This window comes from Myotis myotis, unplaced genomic scaffold, assembly GCF_014108235.1.
Source record: "Myotis myotis isolate mMyoMyo1 unplaced genomic scaffold, mMyoMyo1.p scaffold_m19_p_10, whole genome shotgun sequence".
In the NCBI taxonomy this organism is placed as follows: Eukaryota; Metazoa; Chordata; class Mammalia; order Chiroptera; family Vespertilionidae; genus Myotis; species Myotis myotis.
In genome coordinates, this window is record NW_023416314.1 from 45,621,019 (window position 1) to 45,640,220 (window position 19,202).

The window sequence follows — 19,202 nt, forward strand, 5'->3', positions numbered from 1 at the left end:
TGCTCTAGGATGCTTTTTCAGTTGTATGCTCTGTGCTGGGTGCTGTGGCTGCAGCCAAGACAAGACAGCATGCCTGTTGCCCTGGGTGAGCCTGGCTCAGCAGGTGGATAGAAAACACCCCGGGTGTCTGCCTGCCAGGCTATTGTCTGGCTTGAGTTCAGTGCCTGTCCACTTGCCAGTCTGTCCCGGCCTATCTCTGCCTACACACCCACCTCTTGTGTGTCCCTCTCTCCTGCCAGCACATGTGTCGGACTGGGTGTCCGCTGGCTGATCTGTCCCTGACTCTGGAGTTGTCACCAGTGGTCCTGTGTGCACTGGAGGGAACTGGCCTGTCCCAGGTCCCCCTGCAGTGTTTATCCTCACCGTGATGCGCTGTTTGTTTTCCTGGCTTTCTCTCTCCTCTTCAAGGGCACGGACTGTGTCCGATTCATGATTCATCCTCAGGTCTGGTGCTTAAGGCGCGGGGCTGAGACAGTGGATTAAGGTTTGCCGATTGAGTGAACGGAAGCCTCCAGCTGCGTGGGCTGCGTTACAGGGGAGCAGGACTGTTCTCGGTCACCCAGAAAGGCAGGGGGCTGGGCCCCAGGTCAGGCCCAGCTGCAGGGAGGAGACAGCAAACGCTGCCCATCACTCTGAAAGCAAAGGGGGGTTTCAGGGTGGTACTCTGTGTAGGGGGCTCCGGACTGGGGTCCCACTATGGAGGACAGGGCTAGGTTGCTCTCTGGGCAGAGAGGGGGGTCTCAGTGGATCGATATAACAGAGGAACCCAGGGAAGAAAGGGTTTCATCTTGTTCCTCTTCATCTTGGGGGTCTGCTCAGAATCAGGGTACATGCTCTGCCAGGGGAAGGGGGCACCCCAGTTCCCACCTCTGGGGTGCTTGGGGTTGCCCCCTCCCTCCAGCTTTCCCCCCTAAAACCCACCTGGAGAACCCCATGCCCTGCTCCATGTCCCTCCACCCCCAAAAGCACCCCCACTGTCAAGCAGCAGGGAGGGGGCCCAGGTCTGTGTCAGTCATGTGATCAATGCAGAGTAACCTCCCCGGAAACATTCGTAAGTTTAATCCACGCCAGTAATAAAATCGCATTACATTTCTCATAAAATAAATGTTCCCATTTATATACAGAAGACAGACTGTACAGGCCCAGCCTGGCCCCAGGAGGGTCACACACAGACGGGCAACGGCGGAGGGAGGGCCGTCCTTCCCGTGGAGGACGGAGGAGTTCTAATCGGCGGGAGAGCGGTTGGCCGGCCGGGCGGTGGGCAGGCGGGCAGACGGACAGATGGGCCGGAGGCCAGGCGCCGGGCATTACTGAACCTGCGAGTCAAAGGTGCCATTGAGCTGCCCCTCCTCATAGTCCATCTGACACAAGATCATGTTGTTCTTCAGGAAGAATTTGTCTCCCACACAAAATCTGGAAAATCCAAGCAGGAGAGACAGGTCATGGAAGGGTCCCAGAGGGCAGCGGGGGCCCCCAGACAGAACTCAGGAGGGCTCTGGCCCCAGAGAACCCAGCTCGGCTGGAGTGGACCATGGGACATGAGGTCCTGGGGGGCTTGCTCCTTGAACTTTCCAGAGGGCACACCCTAAAGTCCGTGGGTTAGCCCGGCCCTCCGCCACGCCCTGCAGCCTGGGGGGTGGGACAGGCAGACAAGCCTGGGCCACAGGCCTTCCAGTCAGATCCCCCATGGAGGGCTGGGGTGAGTGGGAAGGGATGGGAATAAGCTACCCCTGTCCCAGAGAGGGAGAAAGAGAGAGGAGAACAAAGAAACAGGAAAAGACCCAGAGAGGTCAGAGGTAGAGATGGGAAGAAAAGGGGTAAAATGGTTAATTTTCCCACCCCTCTGCAACTTCCCCAATTTAAGAGGATGGTCAGTGAAAGGCATCCTCTCTAAACAGAACCTGTGGGTTTCCTGGAGCATCTGTTCAGGAGGAGGGGACCCTGTTCCACCATCTGCCTCCTACCAAGGAGGGCTCTGCCTTTCCCTCTCTTCATCCAGTCTTCCTTAAGTCCTGGAGGATTCAGCCCTTCCCTCAAAGATGTCCCCAAGGTGGCTGAGCTGTCAGTGGGACCCCAGGGTCCCAGCAGATCCCAGTCTAACCACCAGGTGGCGCTGCAATGTCACCGAGCCCTCCTAGCAGTAGGTCTGGCAGAGCCCCAGCCAGGCCAGTGTTCCCTGCAGGTCCCTCAGGACCTAGTCCTCTGGGAACGTGCTCCTTCCTGTCTAGGGGCTCCTGAGAAAGGGGCCTCCTTCAGAGCCCCCCAGCCAGGAGGGCGCTAGCCCCATAGGTCCCTGAGGTCTCCCACAGGGCTGGGGCGAAAAGACCAGAGAGGAGGCCGGGAGGGAAGCAGAATCACAGAAGAGGAGTCAGCAAGGAGGGGCTGTTCCCTGTAGAGATTTCGCCCTCTGGGCCTGGGAACCCCTTCTCACTAGAACATACATGCACATGGCACACACTAAGGGCACAGGGCATGTGTACAGAACCCTTGTATATCCACATTTAAAACGGGTCTTTTCCTGCACATGCCTACTCATCACGCACAGAGTACACACATACCCCCATTTGATTATGGACGCCTAGAAACATGCATATGCCCACATGGACATGTATATTTAAATGTATATTACTGTGCATATACAGTAAGCCCACACATGCTCCCATCCACTACGGTCACACAGACAGAACAAAGAAACAGGAAAAGACCCCGAGAGGACAGAGGTAGAGATGGAAAGGAGAGAGGGGTATGCACACACACTGCATGCGCACACAGTGTGGGAACGCACACATTTCACTTCAGGGCTTAGGCATATATAAAACACACATACGTACACACATACTAGGACTCAGCACAGCGTGCACATGCAGCCACATGCACACATGGGACCCACATCTGCATGCAGGCCTCCACAGCTTCTGGTCTGTTCTGGCGGGAGTCACCTGGGGTCTAGTGAGTCTGTTGGACTTTCTACCCGTCTAGCACTCACCTCTGGTTGCAGAGCTGGCAGGCGAAGCAGTCGAGGTGATACACATTGTCCCGGGCCCGCATTACCATCTCGAAGGCTGGGATCAGCTTGCTGCAGGCAGCGCAGTTTCCCGTGGTGCCGAACAGCCTGCAGAGGGAAGGGTGCAGGTGCTCAGGAGCCGGCCAGGGAGCTCAGGAGAGGGTGGCAGGGCAATTGCCTCCACCCATGCCCCCCCCAACCCCGTCTCCAGAACTTTTACTAACAGATGAGGTTTCAGAGAAACTGGCACATCAACTGAGGGATGGAGGTGTAGGGGCTCAAGGGTCAGCTAACACTGCCCATCCCTGGGCTGGGCTGGCAAGGCCTCCTCCCAGGTTCCCACTGGGGTCCCTCAAGCCCCTGGTGTCACCAGAATACTGGGCTGGACCCTGAGCAGGACTTTAGATTCACACAAGCCAGGAATTAGAGGTAGCTGGCCAATCACAGGCTGTGTGTCCTCAGGCAGGACACCCAGTCTCTCTGAGCCTCATTTATTTCAACTGTACAATAGGGACTGAAATACAACCCTCACAGGCTTGTTGTGAAAACTTTTGCAAATGCTCAGTTGCAACTCATGTAGTGAACACCTATATAGTGTTTACTATGTGCCAGGCACTGTCCTAAGGGCTTTACAAAGATCAACCCATTTAACCTTGACAACAACCCTTCGAGGGGGTCTTTTTCAGCTACCAACTCAACTATGTGACTTGCCTGAGCCCCTTTCCCTTTCCCTGGACCTCAGTCCATCCCTCTTTAAAAGGGGATGATGGACTAGATGATCCTGTTCAAAAATGTCTATCCTACAACAGGGTAGACGTGAAAAGGAAGCTCTGAGGACCTGTGGCACAATGCCACTTTGAGGCAGACAACCCTTCTCGTAGCTGCTGCCTGCCAAGTTCCAGGGACAGGGAGCTCACAGCCTCCACGCAGGCTAATCCCCGACTGGATGTTTCAATGGTCTGAGCCAGCCAGGCTTCTCTTAGCTTCTTCCCTGCACACTGGCAGAGAAAGCCCCACGTGAGGCAAGGGGCTGAGAGGCAGGCAGGAGGCCCCTCTAATCCCTGATTTGTCCAGCTCAAGCTCAGGCGTCTGCAGACGAGCTTGGCTCCATTATTCATCAGTCCGAGCTGCGTGGTGGCTCAGATTAAGGCAGACAAAGGCTGGGCCACAGCATCTGCCTGCCACGAGGGGCCATTCTTGCCACCAGTCCAAAAGGCTGCAGAGGGGGCAGGCTCTGGAGAGCCATTTTTCCGGGGCTGAAAAGCTCAAGGAAAGCTGCACCCCAACTCTGTCCCACTGGCCTACCTGGCCCCACAGTCATTCCTTGGCCTCTGCCAGCACCCAGGAAAACACGTCCAGGCTCCAGGAGCTGGCAGGGCCCAGAATGCTTGTGGGTGCTTCAGCTCTCTGACAAGCCCAACCTGCCCTGTGGCCCATCCTCTCCAGGTTCCGTGGACTCATCGGATGGTCTGTCATCTCCTCTCAACCAGGTGATGTCCTAAACCTCCAGAGTTGGACACTGTATCCAGGTCCTTGGGGGGTGAGTCCCAGGAGCATCCCTTCCTTCACCTCTCCTCCCGGCCTCAGCCTCTCTCTTCCAGCCCCGCCAGGCACTGAGTCACAGGTCCTGGTTTATTGCATCACTTAAAAAACCAACAAACAGCAACAAACTCCTGCAAAAGGCAGAAGTTAAAAGGGAAGGTACAAGCAGGTAAATCTTAGGTTCTTTGGGGAAGCAGGAAGCCTCCGCTAATATGCCTACCCCTCACCACGTCCATACCTGAGCAGAGGGAGCCCCAAGAATCCCTTGCCCCGACCTATTAATTAATGAGATGGGCCTTTCTTCCCCATAAGGCCCCACCACCACCCCAGAGCCTGTGTGAGAGCCAAATGCAGATGCTGGGTCTCCGCCAAGGCCCTGCTCTGTGGCCTCCTTCCAGCCTTGCTGATGTCATAGACGGCCTAAGGGAGGGTTAATTGGGGGAGGCAGTCCCAGGGAATAAGATGCAGGCTGTCGGGGAGGGGGAGTTAGAGCTCAGATGAATGCAAAGCGGGAAGTTATCCTTTTCACCACTTCACAGAGGGGTAGACTGAGGCTCAGAGCTAGTTCAAACCCAGGTCTTTCAGCTTTGACATCAGCAGTCCTCCCAGGGCCTGGCTGTCTGCCAGGCTCCCCAGGCATCCGGGCGTCTAATCCCAGGGCCCTTCTGGAAAAGTGGGGAAAGCTGGGCCCTGGGGAGAGGTGGGAAGGAGGCCCCAGGACCTTCAGAGCTTTCCCACCTGCTCCTGGGAGCCCCTCTGAGGCAGCCCCTCCAGGATCCAGGGACAGGGGGTCAGAAGCACCTGACAAAGGCAGGGCAGGGACAGGTTGGTACCCACGGGAAGCTCAGCTCAGGTGCCTGTGGTTACAGATGCCTGCCCGGAACCTGTGCTGGCCACTGAGTCCCAGGAGTTAAAGGCGTGGCCCTGCCATGGGGGCTCCACGGGCAGGTGGGGGGCAGGGCAGGGGCAGGACAGTCCGGGCTGAGCACACACTCAGGCTGTGCACTCTGGGTGCTGGGTCCACAGCCGGGGGCTCTCTGAGCAGAAGGGCCAGGCGGTGGGAGGCGGCCCACCTCAGATAGTCTCGGCGGCACAGGATGAGGTTGGCCTTGGTGTAGAGGGTGGAGCCCACCTCGCCCAGGCGGCAGTCGCAGCAGGCGCACTTGAGGCAGTCCTCGTGCCAGTACTTGTCCAGAGCCTTCAACAGGTAGCGGTCCTTGATCTTGCGGTTGCAGCCGGCGCAGCCCTTCTGCTTCCCTTTGGGCTGGACGGACAGCATCGGCACGCCTGCGAACGGACAGACAAGAGACAGATGGACACGGGTGGGCCCTGCGGCTCTGTGCCCTCTGAGAATGGGAGCCGCTGCTTCTCTCTGCTGTGCCCCTCCAGGATGGGGTTCCCAGGAGCCCTTGCTTTCTCCCCGGCAACCTCCTCCCTGGCCTCGGGTCCTGTCCTTTGGGCTGCATGGCACAGTCTGTTCCCCTCCCCTGTGAAGGTCTGTCCGGAAGCTCCAGGCAGCACTGGGGAGCCCACATCTGCTCTGCCGCAGGGCACACACATGGCCCGAGGCCTGGCCCTGATTGTTCCGCCCCATGCAACCGCTGCCCCCTCTGCAGCCCGAGCTACAGGAGGCCCGAAGCCCCCCTCATGCAGCCACCATCCCATTGGCTCTTCCTGCAGCCCCAAGGATGGAACCTCATAAAGAGCATGGGGTCCACTACAACCCCCAGTTCTTCCTGCCATCTCGAGACTCCCTCACACAGCTTGTGCGTTTATCCGTTTTAACCCCCAAAGTCACGCTACAGCCTCTTGGCTTATTTATGCAGAGCCACGGAGGCGTCAAGAATATAAGATGCCCTGTGACAGTCCCAGGGGGGAGCAGGACTCTGGAGCTCACATAGGTGTGTGCAGGAAGCTCTCCTTGGCAATGCTTGCAGTTAGTCAGACTTCCTCTCTGCCCTGGCCCGAGGGAGGGGCGGCTCCCAGCCTTTGGATCCCTGCTCTTCCCACTAGGATAAGCATCTCGGAGCCACTGGCCCCCTCCCAGGGCCCACCAAGCTTCTCAACGTACAAGAAAAGGCCAAGTACGAGGGGCTGGGATCTAAGCCTGGCATTCACCAGAGGACGGTGATGCACGGCAGGCAGGTGTGTGCATCACTCACACCCCGTGCACGCGGGCACAAGGAGTGACCACAGGGAGGGACCGCCGAGGAGATGGGGACAGATGTCAGGTGTCATCCGGGAGCTTGGACATCCACGTGGAGCCCTGAGGCTTGAGTTGGTGCAGACCAGGCTTGGTGGGGAGAGCAGGGAGTCTCAGAGCTCCCACCTGGGGGGAGTGGAGGTGCCTGTGAGCACTCGTGAAGGTGGTGGGAGTGGGGTGTTCCCTCCCTGACCAGGCTCGGGTGGGTGGAGGGGTTGACTCTGGAGAGAACAGCCCCAGCTTTCTTGCCTTCCTGGCTCTCCCACCAGCTCCTGCCCTCTGCCCTCTGCTCTTGGCCCCATCCTCGCCCTGCATTCTCCAGGACTTTGGGTTCAAATCCTATCACCTGGCACCACCCCCCCCACACACACACACACTCACTACCCCCAGTCCATTGTCTGAGCTCAGTGATGGCGAACCTTTTGAGCTCGGCGTGTCAGCATTTTGAAAAACCCTAACTTAACTCTGGTGCCGTGTCACATATAGAAATTTTTTTTTTGTATTTGAAACCATAGTAAAACAAAGACTTATATTTTTGATATTTGTTTTATATATTTAAATGCCATTTAACAAAGAAAAATCAACCAAAAAAAAAAAAAGAGTTCGTGTGTCACCTCTGACACGCGTGTCATAGGTTCACCATCACTGTCTGAGCTGCTTCCTTGGTGTGACCCTTCCTCAAGCTTCTGAGGAGAACCACAAGGGGCCTCAGTCTCAGATCCGCAGGGAGGCGGTCTGATGGGCCTTCGGAGTGATTCTGAGCAAATGGTCTCCTTCTATAGATGAGGAAACTGAGGCTCAGGCAGCCCCAGGGGCTCGCGTAGGGCACCAGTTAAGCTGGCGCCTGGGGGCCCTACCCTCCTCCCGTGCTCTCTCAGCCTCATTGCCTCCTCAGACTCCTTTCTGAGAGGGGGTGGCCCTTGGGCCAAGGGGCAGCAGGCCAGGTGAGGGCAGGGAGGCGGTGTCACAGGCTGCTGTGGGCTCTCTCCGCCCGCCCTCCTCCAGTCCTCGCAGGGCTGTTGTTGCTGGGAAGTTCGCTGCCTGATTTCCTCAGTGCAGCTCTAAAGGTTAATTGGTCTGAGAGAGTGATGGGGCTCAGGACAACTCTGTCCCCGGCCTGCCTGCGTCTCTTCTGAGAGGGTTCAGCCCGGTCACAGCTCTGAGGAGCCCTGGAGGCCAGCTGGGGACCAGGCACCCCTGAGAACTAAGGCGGGCGGGAAGGGCTTCTTTCAAGACCTGGCCCACATACAGGGAGGAACCAGGTGTGGCCGAGTGGGGGAGGGGTTAAGATGTGGGAAGGTTTGGGGGGTTTCTGGTGGGATGATTTCTCTCCAGGGCTTGTAGAGGGAGCACCCAGCCAGCATAGCCACCAACTTGGAAAATCTCAGGCCAGGCCTCTAGGATAGACGCTGAGGCCGATCTCCCCTTGCTTCCCTGACCCCTCCCCAGTAGCCAGAGCTCTTCAGCTGTGCTCTCACTGGCAAGGGGTAGGAGTGGGTGAGGCCTGGTATATCCACCCATCTCCCGCGATGCACCTGGCCCACTAAGTTATACCCCAAAATGATGGGGGATCTCAGCACTAGGAGCATCTGCCCTCTCCATCTCCCTCTGGCTTGGATCCTGGGCAGAATGCCTGGCCACTGAGCCACAGGGCTATAAACTATCGCACTAGCTGGCAATTCCATCACCAGAGTAGGCTGGTACCTAGCGGACCCAGGGAGGCCAGGAGAAACAAGCTTGCCCAGGTCCCCCACCTCCTACCTGTGCCCAGGCTGGGCCTGGCACACGGCAGGTTCTTGGTAAGGCTTGGGCACCCTGCTCTAGGGTGCTGAACTCTGCTTCTTGGGCCTGAAGTCTTAAGAAGCCGTGTGGTTTCTGCCAGAAGTGCACTGAGACAGAACACCAGGGCCAGCCGGGTGGTGGAGGTCTCAGAACATCTGGGGGCCTTGAACTTTCTCTGCCTGGAAAGGCTGAGGTCCTGGGAGAAATCTGACTGGTCCCTCCCTTCTTTATGGAGCACCCACGCTGTGCTTTCTCTCCCTGGGTTAGTCCGCAAGACTTGAAAAAACTCCTGTAAAGGTAAGGAGGCTCTGAGGAGTTACCAATGGGTCCCTGCTCCCTAGAGGGTCCAGGCTCTCCCTGGGCACCCTGCCTCCCCAGCCCCCACCCAGCCTGTCAGCCGGCCCTGCAGACACCTCTCCCCCCTCCCTCCCCTGCCTGGCTCTGGGAGCTGAGCCTCGGGCCATGCACTTTCCATTAAGGAGATAGCATCCCTTAGCTGAAGTCCATTTGGGATCCATTTTAGTGTTATCTAAAAATCAAATCTACATGGTAATCCTTTTAATGTACTCCTGACTTTAGAAAAAAACAGGTTTGCGCTCCTTCAGGAAAGGTTTTAAAGCATTACCCAGTAATTACTACTCACCCATGAAAACACTGATCTTTTACAATGGGTGATGTGTGCGCCTGCCGCACACGCCCACACACGCTCAGACACACGCAAGGGACCTGGCCAAACAAACCAGTTCACTCAGCCCCCGTGCTCCCCTCAGACCTCAGGGTGTGGAGGGGACATCTGCGGGGAGATTGGCCAAACCCGTACCCTGTCTCCACCCTGGGCGGGCTGATGGGGTGAAGGAGGCAGCCTCCCAGTCTGACTCATCGAGCTGCCAGACACTTACCCTCAGCTCTTTAATCTGGGAAAAAGCCAGACAGTCCAGGTGATTGGAGGGACTGCCAGAGGTCATTCAGCTCCCCCGCCCCCCCTTCCCTCCAACCAGAAGAGCAGCCCTCCTCTTCGCATGGACTCCCCAGGTGGCCTGCCAACCAGGCCCAAGTCTGCAGCCATCCTGCTCACCAATCCCAGGCCAGCTGCCTTTGAGATCCGGCAAGTGGACTTCTCCAAACTGCCAAGCCCGTTGGCTCCTGATCCCACCAATGCCTCCAGCTCGGAATGGAGGCAGAACCTGGCTGTGGAGCACTCCTGCCCCTTCCTAGTGAGCTCCTCAAAGGCCTGTCCTCCTACCCAGAATGCCCACCCCACCCAGCCCCAGGTCACCCCGGGCCTGCCCTGTGGCTCCCCTGCCTGCACTCATTGTGGCCACCACTGGCAGCTCCACCTGGCATGTGCGGCCCCTTCCACAGCCCAGCATGTCCTGCGGGACACTGTTGATCTGCTCCCCGCAGAACCCTGGAAGAGCACCCCCTCCATCCTGCAAGTGGATCTTGTTTGCTTCTGTCCAGGGCCCTCACACTGCCACTGCTCCAGGAAGAAAGGCCTTGCCTGCCCACCCCACTCTGCCCCAAAGGGCGGAGGCAACAGAGGGGTTGAGGCAAAGAGCACAGGCCTTGAACTCGGAGCCCACTTTCCAGTCTGGGACGTGTCCTCAGCAGCTGGAGGGCCTGGAGCAAATCCCGTCACATTCCCGACTTGCATCTGTGACACGGGGGCAATGGTCTCCACACAGACTGTGGCGAGGGTAGAATGAGGTTGCGCACGGGAAGCCACAGCACAGAGCCCGGCGTTCAGAGGGGACGAACGGGAACCAACATGCACTCCAGGCCGACCGCCTTCCCCCTCTGCCACTCGGTTCCTTTTCTCTATAACTTTTTCTCTTGATATAATCGCAAGCTTTCAGAAAAGTTGCAAGAATAGAAAGAACTCCTGTATATCCTTCACCCAGATCCCCTAAATACGAACATCTTACCATATTTACTATCTATCTACCTACCTATCTATAATATTTTTCCTGACTCATTTGAGTTGTTTTAGAGATGAAGCCCCTATGCCCTTTAATACTTTGGTGTTATTTCCTAAAAGCAAGGGCATTCTCCCTCAAGAGCATAGTACGGTTATCAAAACCAGGACATTATCATGGACATAATACTGCTATCTAATCTATAGATCTCATTCCGATTTCACCAGTGATTCCAAATAATGTCTTTTATGGCAATAAAATTCTTAATCATGCATTGCCTTCAGTTGTCAAGTTGAGTCTACTTAGCTCTGGAAGAATTCCTAAGCCTTTGTGCTTCCAGACACAGACATTTTTGGAATACAGACTAGGTTTTTATGGAATATCTTTCAACGTGGGTTTATCTGACATCTTTGACTGTGTGACTTTCACTCCTCTGTGCCTCAGTTTTCTTTGTTATAAAATGAGCGTGAAGATAGTACTCATCTCACAGCGTTACCACGAGGAATAAAGGAGTTAATATGTGTTCAGGACTAACTGGACCTGGGAGTCGGAAGTTAGCTCTGCTGAGGGTCACCCCACCCCATTCGGCCCATGATGACGTCAGTCACAGCTCTGTCTCAGATCCCCCAAATAGTGATGGGCACTTATTTTGAGGAGACTAAACTGGTATGAATGTGCCACTGTGGTAAGAGTCACACAGGTACTGACTAGAGTCCAGCATGACCCAGAGGACGCCCAGTGGTCACTGACAACGTGTGCAGAAGGAAGTCAAACCCTCTGTTAGGCTGTCCCGTGTCCTGTGAGTGGGAAGGGCTTGCTGTGGCAGCTCAGAGGGTGGCAGTTCGGGGCAGGTCCCTCTGGCTGCTCTGGAGCAAGCCCTGGGGGCACAGGCACGTGTGACCTTGGTATTTCTCATAATCTCCCCTTGTACCTCAGTCCCAGTGCCAACCTGTGCCCACACAGCACAACACAGCTGCCCAGTCCAGTTCTGGGCTTCCCTTTCTCACCATGGGCGCCCTCCCCTCCTCTGGGGCAGGCAGGGAGCCTGGGTGGGGCTTTCCCGGGGCTAAGAGAGGTCTGTGGGGAGACAACGCCAATGGAACAGTTAGTGCTCAACTTCTGGGCACTTGGCTCACAACTGCCTTATGAGGTAGGTACCATCATTCTTCTCATTTAACAGCAGGGAAACGGGGGCGCGAGAAAGGCTATGACGTGTCATGGGTGACACAGTTAGTCAGGGACAGAGCGGGGATTTGAACCCTGGCAGTCTGTATTTGGGGCCCCAGCATTGGACTCACCTGCTCTGCTGCCAGCATGTGTGTGGTTAACCTCTGAGGGGCTACCGACCCAGGCGGGAGGCACTGCAGAGATTAGGAAACCTGGGTGGTACACAGGCGCAGGACACACATGCCAGTATACACAGCCATACACAAATACAGGTACATGGAATGACACACATGCATTAGGTCCACAAGAGGCGGGACTGTGTCTATGTATTCTCCCCACAACAATTTTACTCTAGTGCCCAGCGCAGTGCCAACTATAGTAGCTGCTCAGTAAGTTGCATGAAAATACATAGGCATGCACCCAAGGGCACACATGCCTGGATGTGCATGTGTAAACATATGCACACATATGCACAAGCAGTCACATGGATTTTTATTGCCTTTGAAAAACTACATTTCCAAAGAGTGGGACGTCGCTCAAAATCAAGCTCTGATTTGAACAAAAGGCTTAGTGATCTGTTCTCAAAACCACTTTCCCGGGGAAAGGAAGAGTGCGAGCCCCCAGGTTCCACCCACATGGACTTATGTGGAGGGTGGAAGCTATCCAGGAAGTCCCACCATCATCACACCCACTTCAGCTGCTGTGTGTGTGTGGTGGTGGTGGTGGTGAGGTGTCTATGGCCTTCAGGGATCTTGGTCCCTACCACCTGCAAGGTGCTTGTACCCACCTGGGCCCACACCTGGGCCTGGAACTGCAGTGTAGAATCAGAAATGGAGCCAACCTCAGCCCCTCCTTGGCATCAATGCCGTTTAATAAGGAAATTTGAAAGTGTAATCTAATTCTGCAGAATCTCTTTAAATCTCGTTTTCTCAGAAGTCACTTCATTTCGCACGGACACATCCAGCCTTGTGAGAAGGCCTCCATTTCACACCAGTTTTATCTCCACAATTTCTCGTCTCACTGCACTCCTATCCCAGGGCCTTGCCACACGGCAGGCGAGGCCTGAACTAATAGCATTTCCTACTCATTTGGAATCAAAAGCCAATGAGAACAACTGTTGAAATGCACGGCGACAGCCGCCTAGGGCACGCTCCTCACCGCCCTCTGCGGCCCCATGCGCAGGCAGCGTGCTTCCTGGGTTAGTGAGGGAGAGAAGCAGGGTCCTGTGGCCTCCAACTGCCGCTGGGGCCAGTGAGGGAGGCTGAGGCTTGGCTCACGGGTTGCGGTCAGCTCAGTGGAGGAACTGGCCCCTCTCGTGCTGGGACTGCCCCTAAAGGGAGTGTGAGAGTCGTAAAGGCTAAGACTGGGGGCCATGCAGACAATGGCCTCAGCTTGAATTCCACCACTTCCTAGTTCTGCCTCAGTTTACTCACCTGCTAAACGAGGACAGCCTACTCTGAAGGATTACTTTGAGTATTAAATTAGATTAATAGACATGAAGTACGTAGAACAGAGCTTAGCTTTACAAAATCAGCTAAGAAAACGTATGTGTATCTCATGACCCAACAATTCTATTCCTGGCCATATGCCCAACAGAAAGGAGACCTTATGTCCACCAAAGGAGATATATACAAGGATGTTCACAGCCATTTACTTCATAATAACTCCCAAATGAAAACACCACAAATGCCCACCGACAGTAAAATGGATAATGAATTATGGTATATTCATACAATAAAAGGGTCCACAGCAGCAAAAAGGGACAGATCACTGATACATACAGCAATATGGATGAATCATAATGCTGAATGAACGAAGTCAGACACAACAAGGCACATACCATATAATTCTATTTATATGTAATTCCCAACAGGCAAAACGATCTGTGATAGACGTCAGAATAACAGGTGTGCAATCGCCTGGCAGGGGGTGCGGGGAAGCCCGCGGAGGTGCTGGGAATGCCCTCTGTCTTGATCTGGGTGGTGTTAAAATGATGTATACATATGTAAACACTCACTGGAATGAACATTTGAGACTCGTGCAATTTACTGCATATATTTCACATCTCATTTTTTTTAAAAAAAGAACTACGAGTAAGATGGAGCCCCCTCAGTCAGGACTTTGTATGCCTCTTCAGGAAGCCCACCTTTCGCCAGCACTTGCTGCATCTGTCCTCTCACTGAATCCTCATTTTAACTCCCAGGTACTCAATGATTATCCCCCTCCGACAGGTGAGGAAACAGAGGCCCAGGGAGTCCAGGCCCTTCCCCAGGCCACACGGCTGGAAGGGTACAGGGCAGGGATGGGAGCCCCAGCGCCCCAGAGTCCAGAGCTCAGGTTCTCACCCAGCACACGCCCACAGCCTCCCTGGCCAGCCTGGGTGAGGAAGGCTCCCTGGAGCAGCATCTGGGTGCCCCTGTACAGCTGCAGGCCGGATGATCCTGGGCTGAGGGTGAGGGCATGTGTAGAGCAGGGCCTGGGCTGAGACCAGGGGGAACTATGGCCCATGCTCTGGTGGGTCACAGGTTGTTTCTGCTCATCTGCTGGTCCTTTAGAAGCTATGGTTGCTGTCGGATCTTAAAAGGGCATCTGGGCAAGGTCAAAGGGAGGCATGGACCAGAAACTAAGGACATAGAAGGGACAGGGGCTGGGCAGGGAGCAGAAGGGCTGTGTAGAGGCAGACCCAAGATGTTTGCTTTGCAGCCTTGACAGTGATGAAGAAGCCTTGAGATGGCACATGGGGGAGGGTCCAGCTGTGAGGGGAAAGCTGGGGGCTCCAGACCCAGAGCCACAATAGTGGGGGGAACCCTCAACCAACAGCCAGGGGCTTGTGTGTCAATGAGGAAATGGGAAGGAAGAGGTCCTGGAGAGGGGCTGGCTCAGGTAAGACATTTAAAAGCAGTCCAGCCCTGCAGCTGCGGCTCAGTGGTTGAGCGTCGATCTATGAACCAGATAGTCACAGTTCAACTCCTGGTCAGGGCACATGCCTGAATTGCAAGCTCAATCCCTGGTGTGGGGTGTACAGGAGGCAGCTGATCAATGATTCTCTCTCATCATTGATGTTTCTATCTCTCCCTCTCCCTTCCTCTCTGAAATCAGTAAAAATCCTGTATAATAAAAGGCTAATATGCAAATAGACCAAACGGCAGAATGACCAGTTGCTATGATGCGCACTGACCACCAGGGGGAAGACGCTCAACTCAGGAGCTGCCCCCTGGTGGTCAGTGTGCTCCCACAGGGGGAGCGCCGCTCAGCCAGAAGCCGGTCTCATGGCTGGTGAGAGCAGCAGCAGTGGCGGGAGCCTCTCCTGCCTCCATGGCAGCACTAAGGATGTCCCACTGATGGCTTAGGCCCACTACCCCTGAGTGGACATCCCCTGAGGGCTCCTGGACTGAGAGAGGGCACAGGCCGGGCTGAAGGACCCCCCTCCGAGTGCACGAATTTCGTACAACGGGCATCTAGTAAATAAATAAAGGCTGTCTGGCAATGCTTGCCTTCTCTAAAGCACCCAGTCCCTCCTGGTCTCCACAGTCCACCACAGTAGGGAAGAGTATAGATGTCTCCAAACATCTGCAGCCACTGTAGTCCCGTTCAATCACATGATAATACCCTGTATTAAATACCTACTGTGTGCCAGGTGCTTTATTCTCATTAATTCTCATCCTCATCACTGAGGTCAGGGAAATCATAGAACCTGCCAGAGGGCACAGCTGTGAGGGGCCAAGCGGGCCTTCAGACCCAGGCGACTGGCCCCAGCCCCTCCCTGCTCTCTATCAGGGCCAGAGGCAACACGGCATCATCTTTTTCCTGAGCCACGGCGACAGTGAACTTCTGCTTGGACCCAGTCTTGACCTTGGGAAGAGAAGAAGGCTCTAGAGGCCCCTTGCTGGGATCCATCGGTCAGGGTGGGCTTCCGGTCCCCAAGGCCCCATGGAGGAGCATTCCTGTGCAGGAGCACGAAGCAGCAGGCATTTCTGCAGCGTGTGCTGGTGGAGGCAAACCTTCCTAGGAATGGAGTGTCCTAGAGCCTGAACCCACAGTGACCTTCCAGTGTGTGTAGACGATGGGGTGGAGGGGCTTCCACACACCTCATTGTGGAGGGAAGCTGGGCCCCACACAGCCCTGTGTTAGGAAACAGCTTGAGGGGACCCAGTGGGGAACTTGCAGGGGCCTGGAGGGTTCACTGAGAGACACCGGAGCAGGTCCGATTGGAACTGGCTCGTGAACCACACACAGTTTCCTGGGTGCCGGGAGCCGGTCCATCCAGCACCTGGGCTCTTTGGTGAGGGGAATTTAGAGAAGTCAGAATGTGCTCTTCGTTTGTCACTGGGAATGATGCTTAAGTTAACTGCATAGTTATCTGCAGGGGGGAGTGTAGGCATTTTCTTCCAACCCTCTGGTGGTCTCTGTAAAGTCCCAGATGTATCTCGAAAGCAATAGGACTCTAGATCACCTCCTCCAAACCTGGGCTCTGCACTCTTATCCAAGCTTCCCCTCACCATACGAACACCATCACCCACCCAGATGTTCCGGCCAGAAACTCAGTCGTCTTCAGACCTCTCGTTATCCTCGTCCCCCTTCCTCTGCTGACTCCTTCTCCCCATCCCACCTGCTTCTTTTCATTTCCAGCGCTGCCACCATCTTTCGCCACATTATCAGCATAGCTCCCCACCAGCCTCTCGTGTCTAGGATCTACAATCCGTTCTTCACACAGCAGCTGGAGAAATCTTTCCAAAGCAGGTCATGTTACTGCTCAGCTTGAAACCCTTCCATAACTTCCGGTGGCCTAAGAGTTCACACTCTTGATCAAGCCCAGGATATCCTCATGTGGGTCTGCCGCTGCCTCCCTCTCTCACAGGGCACTCCAGTCACATTCTAGATCTCCCTACTGCCACAGGGCCTTTGCACATGCTGTTTCCCCCTTTATAGAACACCTTCCTGCCTCTTCACGTGGCTGGCTCCTTCTCATCTTTGGCTTTCGGCTTCACTGCCATCTCCTCAGAAAGGCTTTCCTTGACCTCCTTATGTCCTTATTTAAATGACTCCCTCATCATTTCCTTTTGAGTTTTTATCACAATTTGTAATTGTTTTACTGTTCTGTGATTTTACTTGGAAAAAAAAAAAAACGGTCTCTCTCATAAGATTGTAAGCCCCATGAAGGCCTGTTTCAGGCCCTGCCTGGCTTGTTCACTGTTGTGTCCCCAGGGTTGAGCCCTGCAGCTCCCTTTTTAACCGTCAGTTCAGTTAATGAATGAAGATACTCAGATTTGACTGGCAAGAGTCTGCTGGCCAGCGTGGGCTGATGCAGACAGGCAGGCTCCCCCGAGACAGGAGCCTGAATCAGGCTTGCTGTTGACTCGAGCCCCCAGCCCCAAAGCACCTGTAGCTTTAAGGCCTAATAAACAAAGCAATGCCTAGGTCCTGCCTGCCTTGATCTGGATTTTTGAGAGGCCCATCGCAGTGCAGTGCAGGGCTCCCACTGAGAAACGATGGCTCTTGTACAAATACAAGCTTTCTATCCCTTCGATAAAGGGACAGCAGTCCTGCCCTTCTGGCCCTGCAGACCCTTGCATGTAACTACTCCATCCCAACCCTCAGGGACTGGGGGTGGAGCCAGAGCACAGGCATCTGTGTAACCGCAGCAGCTGTCTATCCCTTTGCATTTGTGGCCTGGGCACCTCCTCCTCCCGAAACAGGCCTAACCTCCCCAGTCACCCACCTGAGGGTTCTCTTGGCTGACAGATATGACCACTCTTCCGGTCTAGTCTAAACGCTGAAGGTCCAGTGGAAGGAAAAAGCCCCTGAAATTTGCCGCAGAAAACCCCAGGCCCAAGCTTTTCTCTCTCTGTAGCCTCCACCAAACCCCATCCCATCCCGGGCTGCTGGAGCTAGCCCCCAGGGCTCTTGACAGGATGCTGCTTGGAGCTGCACAGCTGTGGGGACCAGCAGGGAAGTGTCTGGAAGGTACATTCCCCAGACAGCAACCCAGCTGCTCCCTGGGCACCCGCAAAGCCCGAGTCACCCGTCTAATGAAACAGGGCTCCCGAGGGGCCTGCAATCTCCGCAGAGAAGGAGGAGGGCACGGACTCCCAGACGAGTCTCAATTTCACAGCATCAGGGACGTGAGCACCAAGGCACTGAACCAGAAAACGAGAGTCTGGCAGGAGCGGCAGACACACCGTGAGCGCCAGGGGATCGGAGATTAGGGCCCTTCAAAATCAATTTTGAATTCAAACTTTTAAATATGTTCTCCAGACGCAAAGAAGGGACCCTCCAGGCAGGCTGGGCCCGGCCAGCTGCTGGGTCCCGCTTCCTTCCTGAAGCAGCCAGGCCCACCTGCCAGCCACTGGGTTGGATGACCAGGGAGGCAAGCTGGCGAGGAGGGAGACTCCAGACCCCGCCCCCGGGAGCTGCAGGGACAGGAGCCCCTGGGGCTCACCTCACAAGCACTATCTCTGGGGTGCCTGCCTGAGATGCTGTCCTGGGGCTTCCTGGTGAGGCTTTGGGGGCTCCTCCTTCCTCCTTTACGCACCTGGATGAGAGGAGCTAAGTGCAAGGCCCCTGGGGGTTAAGATTCCCTTAACCCCCACCCCCAGCCTGGCTGAGGAGACTCATGGGGCAACAGTGGCTGAAACCATTGGGAATGCGAGCCTTGGACTCAGACAGGCAGAGATTGTAGCCTACACCACTCCTGGGCTCCCAGGGAGGAGATTCTGGTTCAGAAGTGCATTTCCCCCTCTGGAAGCCTGGTGGGAAGAAGCCTGCCATGAGTGTCATAGAATGCAGGCCCTGTGGAGGGCGAGGGAAGCCCCCAGAGCAAAGGGAGAGACAGTGGCATCCGCGTGCGAGTCAACGAAGCAGCAGGGCTGCTGGGAAAGCTGGCGGGGCCCCAGGCTGCATTATCGGAGGCGAGGTGTCTGCGGGCCAGGGAGCTGACAAGCATGCTGCCTGTTACTGGTCAGACCACGTGTGGAGCACTGCACCCTGTTTGGGGCCCTGCCCTGGGTGGTAGACAGGGACACACAGGGCAGCAGGCCCCACGAGGACGCTGAGGTTAACAGACCGCTCCAGCCACACCTTGGAGGAGGCCCCAGGGCCCGCAGAGGATGCTCCTGGCAGCCCACCTATGGCTCCCTGCTCCTGCCGGGTCCCTACTCAGCCATATTTGTTCCCCCAAGCCTATGATCAGCCCAGCACTGAGGCCTTCCTCATTGCTGGGTGGGGAAGCCGGTCCATGACAAGCCTGTCTGACCCCAATGACCTCATAGCCTCTACTCGCCAGTCTTCCAAACTCAAGACTAGCCATCAACTTTAAGCCACACTCCTGAGACAGAGACAGGAGTGACTGGGAACCACTCTTCTGCTGAGAGGCGACAGAAGGGGTAGCCGAGGCCATGGGTCCGCAGAGACCTCACAGGGAGCCCCTGCTGGGGTGAGGTGAGCTGGGAGGGGGCTGGAGTCAGCAGACCACTTAAGGGAGAGCAGGCAGGGATGCCCTAACCCCTCCCGCCCTGGCTTGGGAGTGGGCTGCAGGCTCTGTAAGGAAATTACAACCCAGGCCTGGGTAATGCTCCTTTTAGTTACAGCA

General features: G+C 55.6%; 1 protein-coding gene across 2 annotated transcripts in view; it reads right to left on the minus strand.

The window, feature by feature from the left end:
• Positions 1 to 1,096: 1,096 nt before the first annotated feature.
• LMO1 (LIM domain only 1) overlaps positions 1,097 to 19,202 on the minus strand; it is a 36,337-nt gene continuing 18,231 nt past the window's right edge. For both annotated transcript variants that reach the window (XM_036325286.1, XM_036325285.1), the window contains 3 exons: positions 5,620 to 5,833; positions 2,987 to 3,112; positions 1,097 to 1,413 (listed from right to left, as the gene is read on the minus strand). In XM_036325286.1, the coding sequence (XP_036181179.1) occupies positions 1,308 to 1,413; positions 2,987 to 3,112; positions 5,620 to 5,833 (446 nt within the window). In that variant the 3' untranslated portion in view covers positions 1,097 to 1,307. The remainder of the gene's footprint in view (positions 1,414 to 2,986; positions 3,113 to 5,619; positions 5,834 to 19,202) is intronic.